General features: G+C 43.2%; 1 protein-coding gene across 4 annotated transcripts in view; it reads right to left on the reverse strand.

The window, feature by feature from the left end:
* The window catches only part of ASAP2 (ArfGAP with SH3 domain, ankyrin repeat and PH domain 2), a 1,060,322-nt gene that overhangs the window by 615,611 nt on the left and 417,196 nt on the right, over window positions 1–27,515 (reverse strand). For all 4 annotated transcript variants that reach the window (XM_078647831.1, XM_078647829.1, XM_078647830.1 and 1 more), the window contains exon 9: window positions 22,351–22,437. In XM_078647831.1, coding sequence (XP_078503957.1) covers window positions 22,351–22,437 — 87 coding nt within the window. The remainder of the gene's footprint in view (window positions 1–22,350; window positions 22,438–27,515) is intronic.

Genomic DNA, 27,515 nt, shown 5'->3' on the forward strand with positions numbered 1-27,515 from the left:
TTTCCACTTTGATGCATAACATGCTCTGGTAGTGGGTTTTCTTGCCTCTGATAATATTCACGCAGTCTGGAGGCAAGTTGAGGTATCCAAACTCTAAGATTTCAGGAGCCAGATCACTAGGTTCAGCTGTTGCGGGTCTGGGTGTTGGATTTCGCCATGGTTCCGAGTTAGAAGACTGGGTGTGAGTCGCAGTCTTTGATGAGGCACCACTGACAGTTCTAGGAACGTTGTGTACCATGGTTGCCTCGCCCATGTGGGAACAACCAGGATTAGTGTCAGGGAATGTTGGCGCATTTTGCGTGCCACTAGCGGTATTAATGGAGCTGCTGGAAAAGCGTACGCAAATTTGCCTGACCAGTTCATCCATATCGCATTCCCCTGCGATTGCGGATGTGGGAACCTGGCGGCAAAGTACTGGCATTTTGCGTTTTCGCTTGTGGCAAACAGGTCTATTTCCGGGTGTCCCCACTTCCGGAAGAATGGTTTGAGCACTTTGGGGTGAATTTCCCATTCTTGTATCTTTTGGCTGTGCCTGCTGAGCAGGTCGGCTACCTGATTGTCCTTGCCTGGGAGGTGTTCTGCCATGAGAAACATGTTCCTCTGAATGGCCTATTTCCACATTGCTTGAGCTAGGTGCGACAGCTGTGGTGAGTGTGTCCCTCCTTGTTTTTGAATGTAATACATAGCCGTCATGTTGTCCGTCCGGATCAACACAGCCTTGTTGCATAAGTGTGTTTTGAAAGCTTTCAGGGCTTGAAAGACTGCCATCAACTCCAGAAGGTTGATGTGCATCTTTTTTTGTTGTACAGTCCAGAGTCCCTGTACTGTGTAGTGTAGGCCATGGGCTCCCCATCCCATGAGGGATGCGTCCGCGGTTAACACTACTTGTGGGACAGGCTCTTGGAACAGTCGACCCTTGCAAAGTTTTTGTGGATTCCAAAAATGCAGAGAGTTGTATGCCCGACTGGTCACCAACACTAGGTCCTTTAATTGCCCGTGAGCCTGGTTCACTCCACTGCCTTGCTAGGCATTCTTGGAGCGGACGCATATGTAGTCTGGCATGAGGGACTATGAATATGCACGAGGCCATCATGCCTATTAGCTGCATAAACACTCGAGCTGGTAGTGAGTGTTGGGGTCTGAATTTTTGTATCAACGTTTGCATTCCCTTGATTTGTGCTGTGTTGGGATATGCTTTTGCTGCCAGTGTATCTATTGTTGCTCCCAGGTATTGTTGGACGTGGGAGGGTTGTAGATGTGATTTTGGGTAGTTTAGTGAGAATCCTAAACTGTGCAGGAGATGTATGGTCTTTGACATGTGGTTGGCACATTGCTGGGCTGTTGGCGCGTGTATTAGCCAATCGTCCAGATAGGGGTACACATGGATGTGTTGCCGTCTGAGATGTGCTGCCACTGTAGCTAGACATTTGGTGAACACTCTTGGAGCTGTTGTGACACCAAATGATAGGACTTTGAACTGGTAGTGTTGTCCCTGAATGGCGAACCTTAAATACTTTCTGTGAGCAGGGTGTATTGGGATATGAAAGTATGCGTCCTTGAGGTCTAAGGTTGCTAAGAAGTCTCCCTGGCGAAGCAGTGGTAAGACTTGCTGGAGAGTGAACATGTGGAAATGCTCCGACAGAATGTACAGGTTGAGGGGCCTGAGGTCCAATATTGGCCTGAGAGACCCGTCCTTTTTCGGAATCAGGAAGTATAGAGTGTATACTCCTGTTCCCTGATGTTGTAGTGGGACTGGTTCTATGGCCCCCTTTTGCAGCATACTGATGACCTCTTGCTGTAGTAGCGTAATATGTTCCTGTGACATTGGACGGTGCACGGGTGGTATGTTGGGTGGAGGTGAGGTGAGTTCGAGGCAATAGCCATGTTCGATAATTTGCCTGACCCACTTGTCTGTTGTGATATTTAACCAGACTGGCAGAAACTGTTGTATTCTTCCCCCGACTGATGTTATGTGGTCTGGGGGTAGTGGTAAGAAGTCACTGCTTGGTGTTAGTGGAGGATCTATTTGCATTGCCTCCACGACCTCTTCCCTTGGTGTTGTTTCCTCTGTATTCACCCCTGTTGGTGTTTTTGTTGTATGTGGATTGTGTGTTACTCTTGTAGTTGGAGGATTGCTGTGATGTATTATTACGCGCTCCTCCTCTATAATTGGAGCGACGACAGGAGCCCCAGTGTTGTTGGGACTGGAGAGCTCCCATAGACTTCGCAGTTTCAGCATCTTTTTTCATTTTGTCCAGAATTGAGTCAACTGCTGGACCAAACAAAAAGTCAGGGTTGATGGGCTGATTAAGGATTGTGGATTGGACTTCATTTTTAAAGCCCGATATGCGAAGCCATGAGTGGCGCCGGAGCAGCACGCTTGTATTGATGGATCTGGCAGCTGTGTCTGCCGCATCAAGGGCACATTTAATTGAGGCAATGGTGATGAGCTTTCCTTCTTGTATGAGTTCATCTGCCTGCTGTTTGTAAGGATCAGGTAAGTGTTGGAGAATGTCTTCCAAGCTGACATAGTGCGCCCTGTCATATCTGGCCAGCAAGGCCTGTGTGTTAACTATTCTCCATCAGTTTGCTCCTTGAGCTGCTACTCTCTTGCCTGATGCCTCAAAGATTTTTGACTCCTTGTCTGGAGGAGCAGCCTCTCCAGTAGTCTGGGAATTGGCACACTTACGTGCGTTGGATACCACTAGGGAGTCTAGGGGTAGCTGCCCCTTGATATATGTAGGGTCTATAGGAGCAGCCCTATACTTTTTTTCAATCCTAGGGTTTATGACCCGTGCTCTAGCAGTGTCCTTAAAAATGTCACTTGAGTGTTTTAATACGCCTTTTAGCATTGGGAGTGTTTTAACATGTCTCTCAGATGTTGTTAATGTATCGAAGAGGAAGTCTTCCTCAATAGCATCAGAGTGCATATCTACATTATGGTAGGTTGCTGCTCTATCCAGTAGTGAATTAAAGGCTACTGTGTCTTCTGTGGGAGAAGGCTTAGTGGGGTATACTGCAGGGTCTGTAATGGGCAGAATCCCCTCAGTGTCTGGTTCCCCTCCCCCACCCCATGGCTGTGAGTGAGGGTCTGCAAGTGGGTTTTGTGGATAACCAAGCCCTACATCTGCGTCCTGATCTTCGTCTGGGTTGTAGTCCGAGCGTGCAGGTGAGGCATAGCTGGACTGATAGGTGCAAAGAATATAGGAGAGGTAGCACAGTCTCTCTTGTTCTTTAGGGGAATTGTAGAAAAGTCTTCAGTTGGCCGAGGTCTTTTCTTTTTGGTGTACACAGTCACTTTACCAGCGTTTGGGTCAATAAACCGTTTTGACTGGTCTTCTGTGGAGGGATCTGGATGAATAAGTTCCTCTTCCACAGTCCTTGGTTTTGGTGCTGTAGCCTTTGGTTTGTCCTTTTTCGGGTCGACGCCTTTTGCTGTTTCGACCGCTTTTGGTGGTTGGACTGGTTTATGATGTTTTTCGACAGGTTTTGTCAGTTCAACGTCTTTGGCTGGCTTCACCACCTTTTTCGGACCAAGCTGTTTTGTCGGTTCGACAGTGTCTTTAGGTGTTTTTGGAGCCTGCGGTTTTGGGTCGATGCCCTTTTTCGGCTCGATGCGCTTCGGCTCGACCGATTTACTTTGGTCCACCTTCGGTTTCGGTTTCGGCTCGACGGTAGTCTTGGGCGCAGGCCTCGTGCTTTCGTCTACCGTTTTTTTCCCCTTGTCGATACCTGAGGCTGGTTTGCTGGATTCGACGTGCTTCCTGGGGGTCGAATCGACGTGCTTTTGTTTTTGTGTCGATTCGACGTGTTTCGGCCTCGAGGTTGACTCGACGGCTTTCGACTTCGACTCGACAGCTTTGGTCTTCGATGTCGACTCGATGGTCTTTGGCTTCGAAGGTTGTATCGGTACTGTGGCCTTCGGGTCGACGCCCTTCGGCTTAGTCACCTTCGGTTCGACGTAATTCGGTCCGAAGACAGTATTGTCGCCGAGTTTCGGTTTCGATTGAACCGGTGTCGTATATCGTGTCTCAGAGGGCTCTTTTTGTGTGTTCTTAGCCGGACGTATGGCGGGGCTGTAGAACGAGTTTGTTGATCTCGGCTAAGGCCTGCTGGCGATGCCTCGACCTGAGTCTCTGATATTGGTGTAGTGTCTATATAGGGCGGTGTACTCACGGTACGCCCCTCGTCGTCATCGGAGTCGTCTTCGACCGATACGATGTCTTGATCATATTCCTCGAGATCGACGGTTAGTTCTCCTTCCTCGAGGTAATATTCGGAGTGGTGCTCTGAGTATTGTTGATCGTCTTGACCCGAGTCCTCGGCGCTTGCTAGATCACCGTCACCGTCGAAGATGTTCTCGGGTGCTGGCGCCGACCTTTGCATTTCTTGCCTCGCCGCCCGTCGATTCCAGATAGTTTTTTTTTTTATCAGAACTGGGCACAGGCTAAGCAACTATATTCATTGTGGTCTGGAGATAGGCATTTGTTGCACACTGGATGCTTGTCTGTGTGCGGGAACTTCCAGTTGCACTGCGGGCAGTACTTGAATGGACTTCGTTCCATCGACGGTCGGTTCACGTGGTGTCGAGAAGGCCTCACGGCCCGATTCGACGACTGTAGTGCAACGAACGTTCAAAAAGTGTATCGGTACCGAGCGCTGAACAATACCGACGGATCCGAAGGACTTTTGGCCTTTCGAAAAGTTTTTCTTGATTCCGAACTTGGAGAGTAGGAAAGTACATCCGAACCCAATGGCAGAGAAAAACAATCTGGTGATGGAGAGGATGCCCATGCGCACTGTAGTCCGAGGGAGGAGCCACCTATCTCGTGATACTTCGAAGACTCTTCCAGGACAACAATGTGCAATCATCCGGACCCAACACTAGGCGGCGGTCTATGCACAGATATGAATTCAGAAGCCCACATGCCTCGAACACAATACAACAGATGGCCCTGGTATTGAGACCATTGGGACTTCAGATCCCATTGCAAAGCCAGCATATGCCATCTGGCATGGTTTACCAACAGAATACATGTCAGCAATCTCATCAGCCTCCGCATCATCCTGAGATTTAGGACAGAGGCGGAAACCCCATAATCATAGCCTCAATGTTCTGATCTTTGCACTCCGGGGGAAAGGCACAAAACCATACAGTGTCCAGAATGGCTCTGATGAATGGGCGTATTTGCAAAGCAGGCAGGTGTGACAAGAGTTCACAATAACTGTGAAAGCCAATGGTCTTAGAAGTTTTGCTGTCACGTGGCAGTTGTCTTCAACTGCCTAGGACAAGCCTGCCTCCAACTACCAATCGTTGAGGTAGGGGGAAGACTGGTGATGCTAAAGGGGAACAACCCAAACTGAAAATGCTCGTGGCTCACTATGAACCCACAAATAGCACCCGGGGCCCGCATAGCGGGTATGTGGAAATAAACGTCCTGCATAACAGACACTAACATCCAGTCACCTGGGTCCAGGGCAGAAAGGAACTGTGCTAGAATAAGTATCTTGAATTTGTGCTTTCACAAGAAGGCATTGAGAGGGCGAATTAAATAATGAGAGTAACATGCAGTTCCTACCTCTGATGCAGGGAACCTCTTTATGGCCCCTTTGGCCAAAGGAGCTTGCCTTTTCTTTAGAAAGATTGGTGTGTGGTCCTCGGTCAGCCTCCCTGGTGGTGGAAGGTACAGTGGGGTGGAAATAAACAGAGGGACATGGCTTCTAGGTATAAGTGTGAAGGACCCACTTGTCCGAAGTAACTGTTTGCCATCCTTAAAGGAAATAGTGGATCCTTTGAAGTGGATTTTGAGCTGTGGCAGCAGGGAGTTAGGGCATCAGCTGCACATTCCCATGATGTCTTTGGCGTTGCCTCTGTGAAACACAGTCTCAGCCAAGAAAAAGCTGGGGGACCTGCAGGATCAGTAGTGTGGCTTAGCATTGACGGTACAGAGGCAGCCAAATTGTTGGCGACATTGTCAAACTGGGGAAGAAAGACCCTGGGAACGTGCTGTAGCCCTGCTATTTTTAAACTGTTCCTGCTTTCTCGACAAAAAGGCAGGAGTTATTAAACTGCATGTCTATTAAGGAGGCATGGGCATGTCTAAACTCTTCAGAATCACTAAAATTGTTGTCCGATTCCATACCAAAAATATTGTGGAGTTCTTGGGTCTTGCTGCGTGGTGAGGGCAGTGTGTCAGAATCTGATCGGCTGCCAGAAAACTGTGCCCCAGTGGGATTGGGATGCAGCTTTGATTGTGATCGAGATGAGTTTGGCTGTGAATCGGAGCGTGTGATTGGCCAGCCTTCCTCCTCCAGTGCAAACAATGCAGAAGGGACCTGCATAAGGCATGAAGCCAGAACCGAAGTCAGGACTGGAGCTGGTGCAGAATGTGGTTTGAAGGGTCCACCTAGCACCCAAGGAAAACTCGACGGCAGATGTCCAACTGGAGTCCCTCTCACACCGGAGGGAACCAGTAAAAAGCCAAAAGGCCACAGCATGCCTTTACAGAAAGCCTCAACCTGGGGTGGCATTGCCGATGGGCCTGGAAATTCAGGATGTATCAGATCCACACTTGGAACTGGCTCCGAGGTTGATCGGGAGCAAGACTGAGAGGCATGTTGACACCTAGTGCCTTCTCTGGATTTTAATGAGTGGTGCAAAGGGGCCAGAGTCCCACTTGGATTTCTTGTGCATCTTTTTGGACTTATCCAGTGACTTTGACCATGACTAAGATCTGCAGCAGGAACAACTCTGGGAGTGGGACCTTCCTTTTGACTTTGACCAATCACAACTTTGAGTCCTTCGGTATTTGGCAACATAAGGCTTTGCCTAGCAGTCCCGTATGGTCCACAGATTCATCTGGGTGCAGTCATCCCGGGCCCTGGAGTTGTGTTCCTACACCCAAGCACCGAAGGCATACTTCGTGGGGATCTGTCACAGACATCTACAAGACTTAAACGGTGTAGTTTTAGGGAGTGACATCCCATGCACACTGATTTTAAACAAAATATTTGTGAAAAAATGTTTTTAGGAAGTCAAAACTTTGCTACGAATCCAAGCCTGGAATCGCAGAAAGAATGGAAGTGACGCAAGTGTGCATGGGTGGTGCCTAAATGTATCTCCGTTTGCCACTTCTGTAGTGGACCAATGTTAACAAGAGGCGGCACAATGCCACCTAGCGCATGCAGGAGTACTGCTTGAAACGTTTCTGGATCCAGTCTCAACCATGGGGAGTTTTCACAAGGCGAGGAACCTGTGGTTATAAGTATACAATAGAAAAGCAACACTGATGGTCCTCAGATACGATGATGGTCTTGTGGGATACTTTCCAACTGTGTGAGTCTTTAACTGCTTGTACAAGAACAAGCTGGGTGCAAGAACAATCTAGGCCATGGAAGATTTATACTTGAAAAGTTTAAGAAAGAGTACCAAGAAGGACCTGGTGCTGCCTCTTCGAATGAAATCAATCACCTGACGGGTACCCTTACTAAGATCCACCAAAACACAAGACAGGTTCGCTGCTATTAACTGGTGACTTTAATAACACATTATTAAGAGGATGCCAGAGACAACTTTGCCCCGATCATACTTTTTAAGATCCTGATTAAATTTTCAGTAGAATCAAAAAGAAACATTCAGCAAAGTTAATTTGTTCCACCTTATTGGAAATTGGGCTTTGTCCCCTTAATGGGAGATTTGTGAAGGATCAACCGGCTCAAGCTACCTTCAGTAAGAGGGGGTTAAAGTCAACAATTAATTATATATTCATGCAATTAGCAGATTTTCAGAAGATGAAACACTTTCATATTTTACTGAGACATGAAAGCGACCAGAATCCACAGCATACAGCAATAAACAAAAATAATGGAGAGTTCACCTGGGATAAAAAAAGTAGCGGGTGAACAAACAGTAAAAGCCGGGAAAAAGATTGTATGGTTCTCTTCCTTGTATAACTTGGCATCAACCATTTTGTACGGATACCATGAAAGAAGCAATATCGGTGACAGACACACAAGTACCAGACATCCAGAAGTGTAATACTCTTCGAAGAGAATTATTTGACTTTCTAGCATAATCTCAAAGCCCTTCTACCCCCAAAGAACCAGCTACAGCAGTACTCGACAAAAATCCTTAAAGCTAAAATAAAATGGCAAGAAGACAACTAAGATGCCAATGCAAGATGGCCTCTACCCCAGATAACTCACACGCCATAAAACAGGTAAAACGATGGCAGATCTATAATATGAAGAGAGAACAACAAGCTCATCTATGGATTGAACTGTGAGACGCATTCCATACAACAAATACAAGGAAGTTCTAGGGGCTGGTAGGGAACCAAAACAATCAGAATAGGGGGAGACTATCACATTTCACATAAGGTCTGGAAATAACACTTGGCAATGTTCTATGGAGGACCAACATCAAATACATTACCCAGTGACAAAGGCAGAGGGCGAGCCAGCTACGTCATTTCATCCCAGGAGACCAAACGGCTTATTAGCGAATGTAACAACTCAAAAGATCCTGGCCCAAACGATCAGTCCATGGCAGTGATGAAGTGAGATTCAGCAGCCTGGAGTGTACTGGTGTCTACTATAATTAACTTAGTGTTGCACTAAGGAAGGAAGGCCCTACACATTCTCCACAGAGCTACAAGCTGATGGCTATGCTTGGTGTACAAGGGAAAATCTGAACTAAGCATTTATTCACTTTCCTTCAAAAATGGATGATGCAGCCAGGAGATTAACTTTCCATCAATAAGGATTCCGAAGAAATTTTTCCACCACTGATAACATTATGGCACTTGCTATTTTTGCTCAGAGAGCAGTAAGAGTTAAAGGTAACAACTGGTTTGCATGTTTCATCTACTTCTCAACTGCTTTGATGGAGTAAAAAGAGCTAAACTATGGGCTAAAATGGATTTGTGGAGGATTGAGAATGGACTGCTAAAACTTATAATTGATCTCTATAGTGGCTGAGAGTGAAACTTTCCCACGTTAGAGGAATGTGACCAAACAGCCACACTTATAATGGCTAAAAAACAAACATGCACTCTAGCCCGCTGCTGTTTAATTTATATATATGAGCTCTTGCAGAGGCGCTGCAGCAAGAAGGAAAATGCTACTTACCAGTATGCATCTGTTCTTGGCATGTAGAGCTGCAGAGTCGTACACTTTGCATTAGATCGCCACCTGGTGTTGGGCTCGGATGATTGCAGGTTGTTGTCTTCTTGGAGAAGTCTTTGTAATCACGATATAGGTGGCTCCTCCCTTGGACAATACTGCTCATGGGCATCGGCTCCATCCTTACATTGTTTTTCGCCATGATGGGAAATGATGGAGTTAGTATAAGTGAAGAGAAAAATAGGATGTCCATGCGTGTGCATCTAAGTAAGATGAGAACTGGAACGAATACAAGTCCCGGGGAGGCGGGAGGGCGTGTACGACTCTGCAGCTCTACATGCCAGCACAGATGCATACTGGTAAATAGCATTTTCCGTTCGAGGCATATGAGCTGCAGATCGTACATTTTGCATCGATTGTGCAGCAGTGTCTCCCTTAGCGGTGGTCGCTTGTATCCGTTGCAGTAGTTTGAAATAGTGTTCTGAGGACAGCTTGGCCTACTGCAGCTTGCTGCTTGGCTTGCACATCAACACAATAGTGTTTAGTGAAGGTGTGTGGTGTAGACCATGTTGCTGCCTTGCATATGTCCTCTAATGGTATATTTCCAAAGAAAGCCATAGAGGCTCCTACTTTGCGAGTGGAATGTGCTCTAGGAGGAACTGTTAGTGTACGTTTAGCTTTTTGATAGCATATTTGTATACACTTTACAATCCACCTGGCAATCCCAGCTTTAGAGATAGGGTTGCCTTTGTGTGGAGGAGAGAAAGATACAAACAATTGTTTTGTCTTTCTAAAGGATTTTGTTCTATCTATGTAGTATAGCAGAGCTCTTTTAACATCTAATGTGTGTAAGGCCCTTTCTGCTGCAGAGTCTGGGTTTTGGAAAAACACAGGTAGTAACTCTACAGATTGGTTCAGGTGAAAAGGAGTGATAACCTTTGAAAGAAATTTTGGATTAGACCTGAGAACCACTTTATTAGGATATATTTGAAAAAATGGTTCTTGTATAGTGAATGCTTTTATTTCACTCACTCTTCTGAGAGAGGTGATGGCAACAAGGAAAGCAGTTTTCCATGTTAGAAACTGCAGTTCACATTTATGTAGAGGCTCAAAAGGGGGTCCCATGAGTCTTGTAAGGACAATATTGAGGTTCCATACTGGAGAAGGTGGCAACCTTGGTGGGATTATTCTTTTTAATCCTTCCATAAATGCTTTTATTGCAGGTACTCTAAAAAGAGATAGGTGCTGTCTGTTTTGTAAATAGGCTGCAATTGCTGCAAGATGTAGGTGTATGGAAGAGTATGCCAAATTAGATCTTTGTAGATGTAAAGGGTAACAGATGATATTTTGGATGGAAGCATCCAGTGGATCAATGTCATTATTGTTGTAATATATTGCAAATCTTTTCCATTTAGCGGCATAACACGCTCTAGTAGTGGGTCTCCTAGCCTGTTTAATGATGTTCATACAGTCTGGTGGTAGTTTTAGATAACCAAACTCTAAGACTTCAGGAGCCAGATCCCCAAATTTAGTTGGTCTGGGTGTCTGATTTCGCCATGGTTCTGTGTTAACAGCGAGGGTGTGAGCTGTAACTTTTGATGTGGAACCAGAGAGAGGTCTAGTAGTGTGGTTAACCACGGTTGGCGTGCCCATGTGGGAGCTACCAGTATGAGCTTGAGACTACTAGTGGAATGAGGAGGAGAGGCGGAAAAGCGTACGCAAATTTGCCTGACCAGTTCATCCATATTGCATTGCCTTTGGACAGTGGGTGTGGGAACCTGGCGGCGAAGGTTGGGCATTTTGCATTTTCGTGGGTGGAAAACAGGTCTATGTGTGGATGCCCTCACTGTTGGAAGAATGGTTGAAGCACTTGTGGATATAGTTCCCATTCGTGAATCTGTTGTGACTGCCGACTTAACAGATCCGCTATCTGATTGTGAACTCCTGGAAGGTGTTCCACTAACAGATTTATGTTTTGAGGAATAGCCCATTGTGCGAGCTGGGACAGTTGTAGAGAGTGTGTCCCTCCCTGTTTTTGTATATAGTACAATGCGGTCATATTGTCCGTCCGGATTAAGACCGCTTTGCTCTGTACTTGGAAGTTGAAAAGTCTTGAGTGCTAAGAATATTTCTAGCAGCTCTAGATGGTTGATATGGAACAGTTTGTGTTGGTTGTTCCATTGGCCTTGAGTAGTATGGTGTAAGAGATGGGCTCCCCATCCTGTGAGGGATGCGTCTGTTGTGAGCACTATTTGTGGAACAGGCTCGAGGAACGGCCGTCCTCTTGTTAAGTTCTTGGTGTTCCACCATTGCAGAGAGCGATGCGTACGGCTGTCTACCAACACCAGGTCTGTGAGCTGACCTTGAGCCTGATTCCATTGTTGTGCTAAACATTCTTGTAATGGACGCATTTGCAGTCTTGAATGCGGTACTATGAAGATGCAAGATGCCATCATGCCAATTAGTCTCATGAACACTATGGCTTGGAGAGACTGTTGGTGTTGAAAGGTGGAGACTAAGGCTTGAATGCTCTGTATTCTGGCTGGACTGGGATACGCTAGAGCTGTAGATGTGTTTATGGTAGCTCCTAGATACTGATGCACGTGCGAAGGCTCTAGGTGCGACTTTGTGTAGTTGATTGTGAACCCTAAGTTGTACAACGTTTGAATTGTCTGATGTGTACGTTGTACACATTGGTGGAATGATTTGGCTTTTATGAGCCAATCGTCGAGATAAAAGAAGACATGTATCTGTTGTCTTCTGAGATGTGCTGCTACTACTGCTAAGCACTTTGTGAACACCCGTGGTGCTGTTATGACACCAAATGGAAGGACTTCGAACTGATAGTGTTGCCCTTGTATTATACATCTTAGGTACTTCCTGTGAGCAGGATGTATTGGAATGTGAAAATAGGCGTCCTTTAGGTCTAGTGTTGAAAGGAAATCGCCTTGTTGCAGTAGTGGGAGCACTTGTTGCAGAGTGATCATATGAAAGTGATCTGATTGTATGTAATAGTTGAGGGGCCTGAGGTCGAGAATTGGCCTCAGTGTCCCGTCCTTTTTGGGAATTAGAAAATACAGCGAGTAAACCCCTGTTCCTTGTTCTTCTAACGGAACTAGTTGAATAGCATCTTTTTGTAGCAGTGCTATAACTTCCTGTTGAAGCAGAGTTAGGTGATCGGTAGACATAGGACGCTGCCTGGGTGGTATGTTTGAGAGGGTCGCTGTGAGTTCTAGGCAGTAGCCATGCTGGATAATCTGTCTCACCCACCTGTCTGTTGTGATGGAGTTCCAGACAGGCAGGAACTGTGTTAATCTGCCCCCTACAGGAGTGGAATGCTGTTGGGGAAGCAGAGGGAAGTCACTGTTTAGGTGTGGAAGAGGAGCGATTGTTGTTGTTACCGCGACCTATCCCCTTGTTATTATTGCCTCTGTATCCTCCTCTAAAATACCCTTTGTTAGAGGATGTTTGTGCTTGTGTCTTGAAAGATGCTGTGGTATCTGCTCCAATTTGTTTGGAGCCTCCTCTATAAAAGGAGCAACGAAAAGAACCTCTAGCCTGTGTGGACTGTAAAGCCCCCATAGACTTTGCAGTGTCTGTGTCTTTTTTCATTTTCTCCAGTGTAGTGTCTACTTCTGGGCGCAAATAATTGGTTTTGATTAAAAGGCTGGTTTAAAATTGTGGTTTGCACCTCTTGTTTAAACCCGGAAATGCGCAACCACCCATGTCTTCCGAGTATGACACTAGTATTTACAGCTCTAGATGCTGTGTCTGCGACATCTAATGCACATTTTATTGAAGCATTTGAAATGAATTAGCCTTCTTGTATGAGCTCTGTTGCCTGATCTTTATACCGATCTGGGAGATGTTGTAGTAGTGTCTCTAATTGATCGTAATGAGCTCTGTCATAGCGTGAGAGAAGGGATTGCGTATTTGCTATGCGCCATATATTTGTAGCTTTTGCCGCTATTCTTTTACCTGACGCATCAATAACTTTGTATTCTTTGTCAGGTGGGGGCGTTTCCCCAGAAGTCTGGGAATTCGCTCTTTTCCTTGCATTGGACACTACTAAAGAGTCTAATGGCGGATGTCCTCTAATATAGGTTGGATCAGAGGGTGCAGGCCTATATTTCTTTTCTATTCTTGGATTTAATACCCAAGTGCGTACTGGGTCTTTAAATATTTCCGCAGCATGCTTAATGACTCCTTTAATCATGGGGAGAATTTGAGTAGATCTGTGTTATGGCTCAAATGTATCTAGTAGAAAATCTTCCTCAATGTCATCAGAATGCATTGTGACGTTGTGGTAGATAGCAGCTCTGTTTAAGAGGTGATTAAAGCCAATGCTATCTTCTGGAGGGGAAGGTTTTGTCGGGTATGACTGTGGATCAGGAATGTCAGGCACATTGTGTGGTGGACACTTATAGATATCTTCGTCTATAGGATATGCATCTGGGTCTGGGTATGCATGTGGTTCCTGTGGACCCTCTCCACCACCTAAATCATACTCATCATCAGTGTGATGTGAATGTGATGATGCAGGAGAAAGGACAGGAGAGATTTGAGGTGATATGTAAGGAGGGACAGGAGAGGAAGAAGGTGCAGGCGAGGGAGGGTGCATAGGAGAAGTTGCACAGTCCTTCTTTTTGGCAGGAACCACAGGTGTTAGTGGTGTTTCTGCTGGTCTTTTTTTATGAGGTATAGCACCTACATGTCCAGTCTGTGGGTTTATATAGATCTTCTTTTGTTTAGGATCTGATTTAAACAGTTGTTCTTCCTCCACAACCTTCTTCGGCGTCGATCTTTTCGATTTAGATAGAGGTTGTTTTGGGTGTTTTGCCTTGGGAGGTGTTACAGCTTCCTGTGGCAAAGTTCTCGGTGCCGAAGGTGTTGTTTTTGGCTTGGTAGGCATGTTCGAGGACTTAGGAACCTTGGAATCAGGCCTTGTGGGTTTTGGCACTGAAGCGGGAGTTTTCGCAGTGGAAGCTGGTCTCGTCGGTTTTGTGGCGTCGGACTTTGGCTTCCCTTCTCTAGGTTTTGGAGTCGGAGCTTCTTTCGGTGCCGGCACAGGTACAGTTTTTGGTGTCGGTACCTCTTTAGGTTTCGGTGCCGAAGGATCTTTAGGTTTCGGCGCCGAAAAGTCCTTCGGCCTCGGTGTCGAAGGATCTTTGGGCTTCGGTGCGGATGGAGGTGGTGGAATCGGCACGTGCAGTTTGCTCGGTGCCGAAGCACCTGAAGGCGTGTTTGTTTTCCTCGGTGCCGGGCTCGACGGCGGGGCTTTAGGAGGAAGTATTCGGTGTTGACTGGGCCCCTTGGGCGGAGTGCTGACCTTTGCCTTCGGCTTGGGCAGTGTATGTGGTGCAGGGGCAGGAGTACTCACGGGTTGACGAGATGGAATCGAGTCAGCTGAGTCTTCTGCCTCTGATATGATCTGGAGATCAGGCGAATCCTCTTCTGGAACGAGCGGAACCTCGTCATCGAAGATATTCTCCGGTGCAGGGGTTGATCTCCTCATCTTGTGTCGACGGGCCCTCCGATCCCGGATGGTCTTCTTTGATCGGAAGGATGCACAAGCTGTGGAGGTCGACGCGTCGTGATCTGGTGACAGACCTCGTGATGATCGCTATGTGGGAATTTTGCTCGACATACCGGGCATCTTTTGAACGGAGTTCTGCCGATGAGGTGTAGGCTGCACGGCGTCGATAGGCCCAACGGCCCGCGTCGATGAATCTGAATGGAGCTGATGGCGGCAAAAGTATTATATTCGATGTCGATATTAGTTGTAGGAAGTTTTTGCGCTTCGAAGTTGCTGGAAAAGTCTTTCTAGCCGGAGCAGCGAAACTTTCATCCGAACCCAGTGGCGGAAAAAAACAGTTTAAGGATGGAGCCGATGCCCATGCGCAGTATTGTCCAAGGGAGGAGTCACCTATATCGTGACTACAAAGACTTCTCCAAGAAGACAACAACCTGCAATCATCCGAGTCCAACACCAGGTGGCGATCTAATGCAAAGTGTACGATCTGCAGCTCATATGCCTCGAACAGGGGTGATTCCCCTAAACTAGCAAACACCAAAATAGATTTCCTGCCTTATGTCGACAACTTAATCATTTTATCAACTTCACTGCTTGGCCTCCCAAAACAATTGACCAGTCTAAACATCTACAACTTGGCTAATGACCTCCAGATTAACATCAACAAAAGAAAAGTTATGTCCTTCGGTTGTTAAAACTCCCCCTCGCCCCAATACACCTGGTTTTCTGGTCCGGATGAAATTGAGAAGGAATCTACTTATTTATACCTCAGGATGAGATTCAACAAATTAAATTGGAATGCCCACGTGGAATACCTGCGACAGAAACTGGCTGTTGTCTCTGGAGAGATAAAAAGCTTTGCAATAAAATATGGAGGGAATGCCATCTGCACTACGGTAACAGTGACTAACGCCAAGCTGCTTCTAGTTTGTACATATGGAGCAGCTTGCTGACCTCCAGAAACCATAAGGAGAGCAGAAACTGCATTTATGGGCGGTATAAGGAAGATATTTAAACTACAAAAAGCTACTCCACAAAGTCTAATGTCGACTACAGTCTGGATTACAGTTAAATGCATCAACTAATGCATATACTGTTAAGGAGCGGTTAATAACACCATAAGATTTGATATTAACAGAGAATTGTCAAAAACACACATTGAAGCATCAGTCGCAGAGCCTCGCGGTAAGGATTACCTGACCAAGCATAATCTGCTATCCATAAACAAATTGCTCAAAATGACCAAAGCACTCTGAAGTTATTGTCAAAACAAGAAATAAAAAGAACCAGTTGCCACTTAGACATCGAGAGGGCATCTATATATAAAACTCTGTATATTATGGAGTCTTATTCGGCTAAGTGACAGCCATACTTCGATTTTAACTTTACCATGAAGGCTATAACATTATTGTTATGTTTCATACTGCTCTATTTACCTTTTAATCAGTTGGTGCACAATAGAAAATCCCTTCATATTAACTCTGAGAGGAAAACACTGGAACACATAAGCTGTATATATCCTGAGTTAATGGACATTCGTAAGAATCTATTGAAACAGTCTTTTAATATGGAATCAATGAGAACAACCCGAGGCAATTTTATTCTGTTTTTGGTGCACTTCACAAAAGCATGTGGGACAGGTAACGACATTTTTATGAGGGGGTGGGAAAGGTAAACTTGTGATTATTTAAACATGAGGACAATTAGAACAAAAGGAATCATTTTTTTATGCTTTCTTTTAACATTTTTAAACTTGGGTGGGCTGTCGATATTTAACTTCATGTCTTTTGCTTTTTTGTGATGTTTCACATTTCGTATATGGTTTTTAATAATTGAAACAATAAAATATTATATGATCTGACAAGCAAATTAAAGATGCCAATTAAGTATAGGACAATTTTAACATGTTTTAGGGAGCGAGCACAACCACTTAAAACACTGGTTAGCGGGGAAAAAAGTGTCCAGAGTTTAAAAAAAAAAATTGGTTTAAAGGACCTGTCCAGAAAGAAGAAATCAGTAGCACCAGTGATATTTAGTTAACTTTTGTTCCATGTGACTAAGTCCTGGCCCTTATTAGGATGACAGATGTCCATCTAACTGTTCAGTCAATTATTTGGAAACGTTGCTATTAGATAATCACACCTTTAGATTCTCTGCAGGGGTTGGTCAACCTTCAGCTTCTGAAAGCATTGAGTATCAGCAAGCAAAACTGAGCATCACAGAACCAATGTCATTTGAATCTTGTTGCCTGAAGTATTAGCAGAAGCCTCGGAATAAGCACACAGAAGATAACGGGCATAGGAATATTCGTGGGTACAAAAAGCTCCAGACTGCCAGAAAAGAAATACATAAGTGGGGTCTTGAACGAGCTGTAGATGATTGTAATCAATCTTGAGAAACAGAAAAGAGGCAGGACAAGGTGAAACTTACTAATGTTATCAATACCAATGCCTGTCCAGAGGGGTTACTGAACGTGCACTTGGGACTTCAGATCGTTGAGAGTAATTCCACATTAATCAGTAGAAAAGAAGCACTTGGGGTCTAGGATAAAGAAATACTATTTCATTCTATGGAGCATTTTTGCTTACAGAGGTAAAATGCAATGTCTAGGCCAATATGTTTAGGCAGCCGTCTAGAAATCTAAGACTGACTACTGGTGCATCATGGCTTTTGCTAACTCCGTAGTGGTATGTCTATGTCATTATCTAGTGGTATTGAAGGAAGGGATAGCATATGTAAAAATAATAACGTTTTGGAGTAAAACATGAAATGTATGAGATGTATATACATATAAAAGCACAAATTAAATGTAGCAATGGTAAAGATGAAATAGAAATTATGGGTAACTAACCTTCCCCTTCAGTATCAGATGTTATTTAACTAAAAAGGGTACCAAACAAACATCAATGATGAAAATATAATACAAGGAAATTATGTGAGGACTTGCAACAGAACATTATTGAGTAATTAGATTTCATTTAGAGGAAAGTTAAAATCTGTACATATCAGCATACTTTCAATAACTTTTTGTAATGTTTAGGCTTTACAACAAGTAACAAACATCAACATTCTTTTACTCTAAAATGTTATTTAAGATAACATACATGCAACCACATTAAATCAGAATATTAAATTCACTTACTCTCCTAGACTTCGGTCACAAAAGGTAAAAGCATAGTGGGAAAAGAAGAATAAACTCTTCAGTTACAGTACTGTGCATATGATACATCAAATATCACAAAGGAGCAACACACTTTAAGCTCTGTAGTTTATGGATGTTGGAAATTCTGATTTCACCACTTGATCAAATTCCAATCATATAATAACTGGGCATGTGAATGTTTAAATATTTATTAGGAGCACAAAATAATATACTGTTGAATTTCACTCTTCCAACATTAAATCATTTTTCAACAAGCCTAGCATAACTATTAGGCTGTAGTAGAGTAAAAAAGTGGTAGATTGCATAGAATTCTGCTCGAAAAGAAAGAAAAATTTGGTAGTTCTGAAAGAGGCATACGTTTCCACCCACATTAGTTTTCGCTTCTCTCTGACCAAATAAACAAGTCTATTAGCTGTAAGAAAACACTTCTATTTTGATTCTTCTCAACACTCTCATTTAATCTAAGCTTGCTAGGCAGATGATCCCAAAGAACACTGTTACTTTTGCAGATTAGAGAATTCAAAGCATCATGGGTAAATCTTTTTAAAAAAAGATCAGGCATATGAATCTATAATTTAGAATGCTTGTGGGCTTATAAAGAGGCAATAGTTTAAAAAAAAGATGAGATGCAGACAAAGGCATTAAAGAAAAAAACAATTTAAAATCTGTATGGGTTGGTTAAAAATCCTCAAAATCAGCTTCTGTTAATTAGACTTGGGATATGTAACCCAGTCCCCTAAGGACAGACCATTCAGCTTTGATTGCCCCTTCAGATTATAATTAAGGCTCTCAGTATTCCATTTTTAAATCTGCCTTGTCAGCATAATCTTCACCAGACTGCATATGAAAAAGCACTTGAGATAAGGGCTTTAGCTCCACCCAAATTTTGGCTACCTTGATTACAGATTTTGATTGGGAAGAAGTTGTGTGCTTTCCGCTGTAAGAGTGGTAGAACTGCACTTTCTGCCTTGTAGGAAAGATTATGCTGAAAACACAGCATGGCCTACCTTATTATGCCGACAAGCCACTGATTAAAGCTATAGATCTGATTTGTTTATTATGAAAAGTTATGACAAAGGCAGTAGACCTGACTTATTTATTTTGAAAACAGAAACAGTATATTAAAGCAAATAGGTGGTTACGGGTCGATTGTCATAACACGGTGTTAAAATGTGTAGGTTGGTATTTTGTTATTGTCTCACAGATCACCATAATAGGCATGGGTTTTGGTGTTGGCAACCCTGTGACAAACCCTCAGAATAGAAGATCTGCACTTTGTGAATCATTGTTAAACCATTTTAGGATGGGTTGTGTATTATTTTGCGAACTTTAACTATTTACTTGTTTGTGATAGTATAACTGTACAGATTTTGATTGAGCAGAAGCTGAGTGCCTCCACTGAAAGACTGCTTCTATTGTACTGTTTGGCAGGTGGTGAAACGTGTGCTCAATACAACAGGACTAAGTGGGTTATGACAACATACCACTGATCAAGGCTACAAGACTGATCTGTTTTAGTATGAAATCCCACAACCAAGACAGTAGCCTAACATGTATTGTGACAATCATAAACTAAATCCAACACGCACTGGTGTTGTTATTAAATTGTGTTAATGTAAAAACATTAAGTAAATTAAACATGCCTGCAAGTGGCAGTGTTTTCTTCACAAGTTTTTTGTGCATTAAGAAAGTCAAACCAATCACTCACATCAGTCAACTGGTAACATAATGTGTATTTGAAAAGCGCACGCTCACCCAGGCATATCTTGGTGCTGAATAACAGATGTTTACTGTTACCTAACACAATGGTACTCATTTTCTCGACCTCAGAAGGATGAATGGCTGAATAGACCCGCCGGGATTTGGACCTTTGACTATGAGATCGAACACAGGACCCTAGAATGGACGCATTAGTTTGCTAAGCCACAAGACCCGGCTTATGCCTTAAACTGGTCTGCCTTTGACTGAAAATACGAATGTTTTTAATATTTGTTTAAGGAAAGAAAGTGAGGCTTTAATAACCTGTAACTAAACATGCACAGACTGTGAAACTGACAGATCACTTCAAATAATTCTAGAAGCTGCTCTCTCTCCATACTATGCTGCACTCTTTGTTCACTATCTTTTTACTTTCTATTTTGCTTCCTCTTCAGTTCCCCTCCTTTAACACACTGAGTACAGCTTACCTGTGATGAACAGAATTTATGTATTTTTATCATACATTGTAGTCTCTAAATGGTTCAAATTACTATGGTACCTGTACTGCTTCTACATATTTTCTAACCAAGGAGGGATTCCGATATGCCCCATCCACTATATTTAATTATTTGCCTAACTCTCAAGATAAAAGTTTTGAAATTTAAAAAAAAAGAATTCCAGAGGTTGTCAGACTCAAACAGTGCTGGGTCAGTGAAGAATCAATGCTGGCATTAATCAATGTATATGTGCATCAATAATCCTTGTTAAGTATATTCAATACTATATGTGGAGGAAGGTCTTATTAAGTTTACAACTCTGTACTCTAATGCTCGTCTTATGATTTGTGCTGGCGAATTCAATATGAAGCTGAACCAACCCCTTCCATAACTGCTAATACAATATCTAATCTGGCAAGGAAGCATGTAATGTTTCAATAGCAGACTTCCCAATTCACCATCCTTCAAAAGAAGCTGATCATCTATTGAAATGACTAGCCAATAATGGTTAAGTTTGTCTAAAAGGACACAGCGAGATGAAAAGTCCTGCAGGCCAGACTTCTAGGACTTGTACACAGTCTTGTTCCAATGATTATATATTGTTTTGGGATTTGATTGCCAAATTTTAATAATTGTTTCTTATTACAAGTGGGTAGTAGTGATCAGTGGCCTCTATATGTAACTATAAACATAAAAATAGAGCAGCCAGTAAGAGAGGTCCTTCTGTTCAAGTGGGATTATCTGTGTAGGCTTGGTTAACAAGATGGGGTTTTACAAAAATACAATTAAAAAGAGGGTTGATACTTACAGACAAATCTGTCAACTAGGAGGAAACTGGGAAGTAAAACTGAGGGCAAGAGTAATTCTGAATGGTTTGATGAGTCTTCTCAATTCTTAAAACATACAGTTTGTAAAATGCAAAAGGCTCCTTAATCAAGACCAGAGTTGCACTGCATCTCTGAGCAGGTTTAAGAAAAAGAAAAAAACGTCATTAGAAAAAAGCGAAAGTAGAATAATAAAAATTGATAAGTCATGAATAAGGTTATTAATCATTGGGATTTAAGTAAATGTTTGTGCCTGCAAAACGACTGTACTTCAGTGAATTCTATATTATTAAACTGTATTATTCCTGAAGAGCATTGGGTGGCCGTTGTGAATAATCTCTTATGGATTGCTTCATTTGCAGGCTCCCTCTGTATCATATACTAAGGCCCACTCTTTAGCAGAATTGTTCTCTCTTACTAGTGGGAATTAGGCAGTCCAATTAGTCAAATAAAGCTAGGCTGCAAGCTGTGGCAATTTATCTGCTATCACAATAAAATGAAATATTTGATTGTTAACTATTACTGGATGTACGTTAGAAGTTGTAAACCATTGTTCTTAAAAGTATATGACTAACAAGGGATGTCAATTTAAATCTTTTTATTAATATGAACTATTTAGAGGTTTTAATAAGCCATGACAGTATTGTATGTGTTTTTTTTAAATGTGTAGTTAATTATCTGGTTGCATAATTGTTTTATGGACAACTTTGTCCTAATTACCTTTTTTGACTGACTGAAGGACCACCACTTGGAAAATTGCAAATACTTTTGAGCTAAAATAGATTTCTTTTTACAACTCCTTTATGAATGCTAGGAGGAAGACTATCGAACCACAGCAAACTTTTTGTTGATGCATTTTTAAGATAGAAATAACACCTTCCTGTACAAAAAACAACGTCAATCGCAGAAACCCCAATTTCTGGATACCTTTAGAATCCCCAACAAAGGGAGCAGGGAGAGATGCACAATTGGGCTGGATATCTTTTGCAGAAAACAGGTTATGAAGCATTAAGGACACTGCCACAAAAATATAATAAAAAGTCTTAGCATGTTGGGAGGTAGACGGTGATGTTGTCATGTAAATCTATCAAATGACTAAATATTCTTATTTGGGTTTATTTAAAAATAAAGAAGTGCAAGAAATTTTACCTTTTAAAGGCATATTCTCATTTATTTCAAATTTTTTTTTTTAAAGAAAACCATATTAGAAAGAATGTTCCAGGAACCATGCATGCATGCATGGAGAGATTTTCTGCTATTTATGGATCTCAGAGGCAATCTCATGACAGAGAATCAGAAATATTCATACCATACGTTCAAAAGAGCCTCTCACAGTCCATTGTGGCTCCTGAACAGTCTGTTACCTGTAATCAGTCACACTCAAACGTAGTTGAATTTGCTTTCTTGGTGTATCTTATAAATATGGACAGGGGTTGATTGATATTTGATCTGTGAGTAGCCACAGCAATTTATGCATTCAATAGAGAGAAATCAATTACAGTATATGCTCACCTCCTTCTGTTCAACTTGAAGAGCAGCCTTTAAAATATCTCTTAATTGGGTTAGCTGCTTTCTTTCCTCATCTTGTACTTGCTTAATCTAAGTAGAAAAAGAAAGAAATGTGTAAAATACATTTAAATTGTTTGCAACTGAATTTGTATTCTGCATTCAAACCCGGCTATATGCAGTGCGTCTGTGTTTCATTGTGGCAAGACTTTTGCTGAGAGTCATGGGAATTTCACGTATTGAATTACATACAAGGAATGCATTGCAAGTAACTTGATGTGAGAAATTGCAGCTCTGCCGATAGCAGAGGGCAGAGGGCAGAATACTTGGGGAGTATGTGACAACGGACATGAAGTTTCTACAGCTTTACAGGTTCCATGGATGGTGACTGGTTTATAGGCTGTTTTGCTGGAAGACAGCAACGTAGAGGGTTTGGGGACAGCCACTGCTTGCCATTACGGCGGATACTGGACAAAAGGATAAAACAAACAGAACTGCTGAAGGATGCCTAAACACTGGCATCTATAACCTCTGGAGCAGGAGATGGAGTGGCTATTGCATTTGGCAAGTTGCTTAAATGTGATTAAGTGTAAATCCCACATATTACCTCCCAAGTATTAGCAGCCCAATTCAGCTATTACTTTCAGTCAATATACAACTGGTTGTTGTATCGTTTGGTTGGACTATTGCCCATGGCTCATTGAGTGATTTTTAGATCTTTGTGAAATCAGCCATGCTTCAAGCAAATGTAATATCTCCACTGTGTAATTTAAATATCAGCTATGGTAATCCTAAACATCAGCTCACCAAGAGACCGATTAATGTGCTTCAACTTTGTGAAGCATATTAAGATTAATTATAAAGTAAAGGTGGCATACTCCACTGCCTATCAACTCCCAATATTACTGAGCATTGCAAATATGGCAGAAATCACATTGGATTAGAGAAATCACTGAACAGTCCTCTGTGGTACATGTACTGAACGGCAGACCCCACGCACCATAAAGAGGAGAAACCACTGTTAAGACAAAGGAAGCTGACTGCCAACACTTATCCAACCTCTTATAGAAAACGTCATAGCCCTCAGTCTAATCTTGAATGGCAGTCAAGATGTATTCAATCCCATTGATGCAGGTCTTAAATGGGGGCTACTGACAGTTTTAGCATCACGAACGTAACATACTAAGACCTTTAAAAACAGTAAACGATTTTACTACTACCTAAACATTTTTCAATTGTGACTTAATGAAGATGCAAAATGGCTGGAACAAAAATAAAAATATCTCTCGTGAAGTGCAAAGGGTTTTAAAAATCATGTCTAAAATTGATAGCAAGGTCAATTCTAGAATTACAGCTTTGTATTATATGACCCCCTTACAGTTTCAACGAGTCTCATTAAGGACATTTCAAGAAACTTCAAAGTTTACAACAATCAATTACTGACTGTGGATTTAATAGCCTAAAGGTCTGGCTGGAGTGGGGTACCCCCTCTGGTCACACATTCATCAACTGGCATACCGGCAGAATGAACAAATTCATCTCCTTATAACTAGCTGTCCTCTGTGACCATCACAGGCAACAAAAGAAACAGGGATCTTTGATGCCCTGACGATTGCCGCTGACCATTTTCTGGTGGTACTAGTGAGGGTAGAAACACGTTGGCCTTAATAGGATGATTTGGTCATTATATCAAACTATCACCCAACCACATTTTTAACTATACTGGAGGTACCTACTTTTAACCCCTCCGCTGAACGTTCCGCGCTGGTGCGGAATGTTCTATTGCGAGGGCGGGGCCGTGACGTTCAGCGGACGTGCGCAGCACTACCGAGGTAGTGCATGCGACGTCCGCTGAACGTGCGCAGCACTGAAAGGGTTAAAGGGAAATCCTTGGGTTTACCTCAAAGTATTTTTAATTAGTATTTCTGGGTCTAACCTTTATCCTGTGTCATGTAATAAGAACTCCCTCATTCATAAGTTGAGTTTGCCTTGTTGGTATCATCCTAATATGGTGGGATAAGGAAACTGATGATAAAACATGCCATAAGATGTGGGTGAGGCATCTTCATCCAGTATAACTACTATTCTCCTTTCGGGGGAGCATCCTTACTGCCATCACATATAGTGTGTGTACCTAGTTTGAGTTTGGAAGGTAGGCGATGGTAGCATCTCCATCTATCTATGTGTTTGACTTGTTTTATCCATCAACCCTACACTGGAGTTCAGCGATTGCAGGGAGGAGATGTATATGCAGGTGCGCAGGTGTACATGGTTCAGACTGTTTGCTACCCTGCTGGGCAGCAGGTCTGAGAGTCCCCCAGGTCAACATTGACCCTCTGATTTTACAGCTTGGGTGGTCACACGGGCTGCGTGGCATGATGCACAACCAATTCAAACATGGTCGCGTTCACATAAGGATTCAGCAGTTTGCATTGTTAGAAATCGGGGATGTGCAGTTACTACCCAGATTTAGATTCTGCTGTAGCTAGTGTCCTCTATATAGTGGTATAAGAATATGTTGGCTATAGGGGGTACCATGCTTCGCTTTGTCTCCTTCCCTTGTTTGGACCCTGATTGCACCAGAATCTACTTGAAGTTAAGGGTAGGATTGCTAGGTGGTGTGGACATTTCTCTGTGATGCAGCAGTGCATGTCAGACTTTTTGTTGCATGCTTGTCACAAGGGGTCCCAAGCGAGCCATTTCAAACTTCAGCTTCCTGCAGCATAACCTCCTAGGCTCAGGCCTTCAAGGCCAACTCTTGCACATGTTGGTTAGTTAAGTACATGTTGCCTGGGCTTCAATTCAGACAGGACCTCTCCATGTCCTCACAAGCCTTAAACATATGTTATGAAGATTTGTAAAGCATGCTTATCACCAGAGGGGTGTCCAGGCGCTGGAGTAGATGAGTAGACCGATTGGGCTCCTAGTTGAATACCCAGGTCTTTAGTTTCTAGCTATTCGACTATGAGAAGGTCCTACTGTGGTGTTGAAGGTCGTTCCAAGATTTGGTGGCAATGTATGAAAAAGAGCGCCCTACTGAGTTGCTCCTGCGGTTGCTGAGTATTTGTGCGAGGAGGAGTGAGGCGGAGTGCAGTTGCCTCGTGGATTGGTGAAAGTTGAAGTGGTGGTTGAGGTAGACAGGTCCGACGTGGTGAAGAGCTCTGTATGTGCGAGTGAGGAGTTTGAATTGGCATCGCTTCTGGATTGTTATCCAGTGTAGCTCCTGGAGGTGGGGCGCAATGTCTGCGTTGTGGGAGATGTTGAGAATGAGTCTGGCAGCATTCTGGGTGAGTCTTTGAAAGAGTTGATTTGTGATGCCGGTGTAGAGTGCGTTGCCATAGTACAATCTACTGGTGATGAGGACCTGGGTGACCATGCATCTGGTGTCTGTGGGGATTTAGTGGAATATTTAGCAAAGCATGCGTTGGATGGAGAAGCAGGAGGAGGTGATAGCGTTCACTTGTTTGGCCACTGTGAGTCTGTCGTCCCCAATGATACCAACGGTTTGGCGTGGTCGGTGGGTGTGGTTCTCAGGTCTGCAGGTCACACGAAGAAGTCCCATGGGGAACTCTTGTTGCCAAAGATGAGGAGTTCAGTTTTATCTGTGTTGAGATTTACGCAGTTGTTTCATCCAGTTTGCTACGTTGGACATGCAGGTGTTGAAGTTTGTCCTGGTGGTGGTGGTGTTGTTGTCTGTGAGGGAGAGTATGAGCAGGGTGTCGTTTACATAGAGTACACAGTTGATTCGGTGGAATGTAATGACGTGGGAGAGTGGTCTCATGTAGACGTTGAAGTGGATAGGGCTTAGTGATGATCCTTGAGGGACTGCGCCTATATGGTTCTTGGGTTCGAAGATGTAGGACAGGAGCCTGATTTGCTGGGTCTGGCCGAAGAGGAAGGAGGCCAGCACATCAGAGCAAGAGGATAAGTTACTTACCTGTAATCCTAGTTCTCTTCCAGGGGTATACTCATCAAAGTCATAAGCACTGAATAGTCCCGCCCACGTGCGGGACCCCGGAGCAATAGCCAATAATATGCATATATCTACATATATTTTTTCAAACACTTCAGCCCCTCCGTACCCGGGACTCATCTCAAAGGAGAGCACTCATAGTCACTTTCGCGTGGTTAGCCATTTTATTCATAGCTCTGCAGCATAACAAGGATTACAAACGCGTTTCGGCGTTGCCGCCTTCGTCAGTGTATATATAAATACATATAAACACACATAAATATATATATATATATTTATATATATACATATACATATGCAGTCTGAAATACACCATACTAGGCTCAAAAACTGCCAATATTGCATGTAAAACATTTTACATTTGCCAAATAAAGACATATAAATTACATTATATGATAATGTACAGAAGAAACACTGCCCAGGGTTTCTTTGAAACACACAACCTTTATTTTCAAAGGTAAAAACAGGCAGGATCATAGAGGCAGATTTAGCCTAGATAGGCTGCATAGTAACAACTGAAAAATTGGCGCTGTGCCTTTAAGACCTCCATGAGCCTCCAGGCTCCCATCATGCACCACAGGTGACAGTTAGGTCAGTTCTTTTGGACGGCGTATAACAGTGTGATAACAGCATGGGTAACATGTGAAATATAATACAGATCAAAGAGAGAGAGAGGACTAGATACGCTAGCCCGTATCCCCTGTGTTTATATGTAAGTATCAATGAGGACTAGCTAAATTTAAGGGGAGGGGGGATAAAGGGTGACTCAGGTACGTCAGACAATAAAAGGAAAAAAGCAATGTTTTCCTTTGAAAGCCCTCACCCACCGACCTAGTCGGTGGCATGCTTCATCATCGGGCCCACCACAGTGGCACCGAATGTGCCCCGGGTGTGCTGCAACGCCAGGTGACTGCGGAGCTGGTATATTGCTGCGTGTGCAGTGAAGGAGTGAGAAGTGAAAGTTTAAAAAGCTATACAAGCGGTCCCAGCACCCGAGGGTTAACAAGTATTTAATAAACTGGGCCTCCGTTAGCTGTTTTAAAAAGGCGAAAGGACAAAGTGGAGTGAATAATGATCTCCCATGTCCAGTGTGGTCTACATGTTTCTGCCAGTGCCTTTTCTATTATAAGCTGGCTTTCCTCAGGACCAATAGAGTAAAGTGAAAAAGTGCAGTTAAATAATAAACTAATAAACTATA

This window comes from Lissotriton helveticus, chromosome 6, assembly GCF_964261635.1.
Source record: "Lissotriton helveticus chromosome 6, aLisHel1.1, whole genome shotgun sequence".
Lineage (NCBI taxonomy): Eukaryota > Metazoa > Chordata > Amphibia > Caudata > Salamandridae > Lissotriton > Lissotriton helveticus.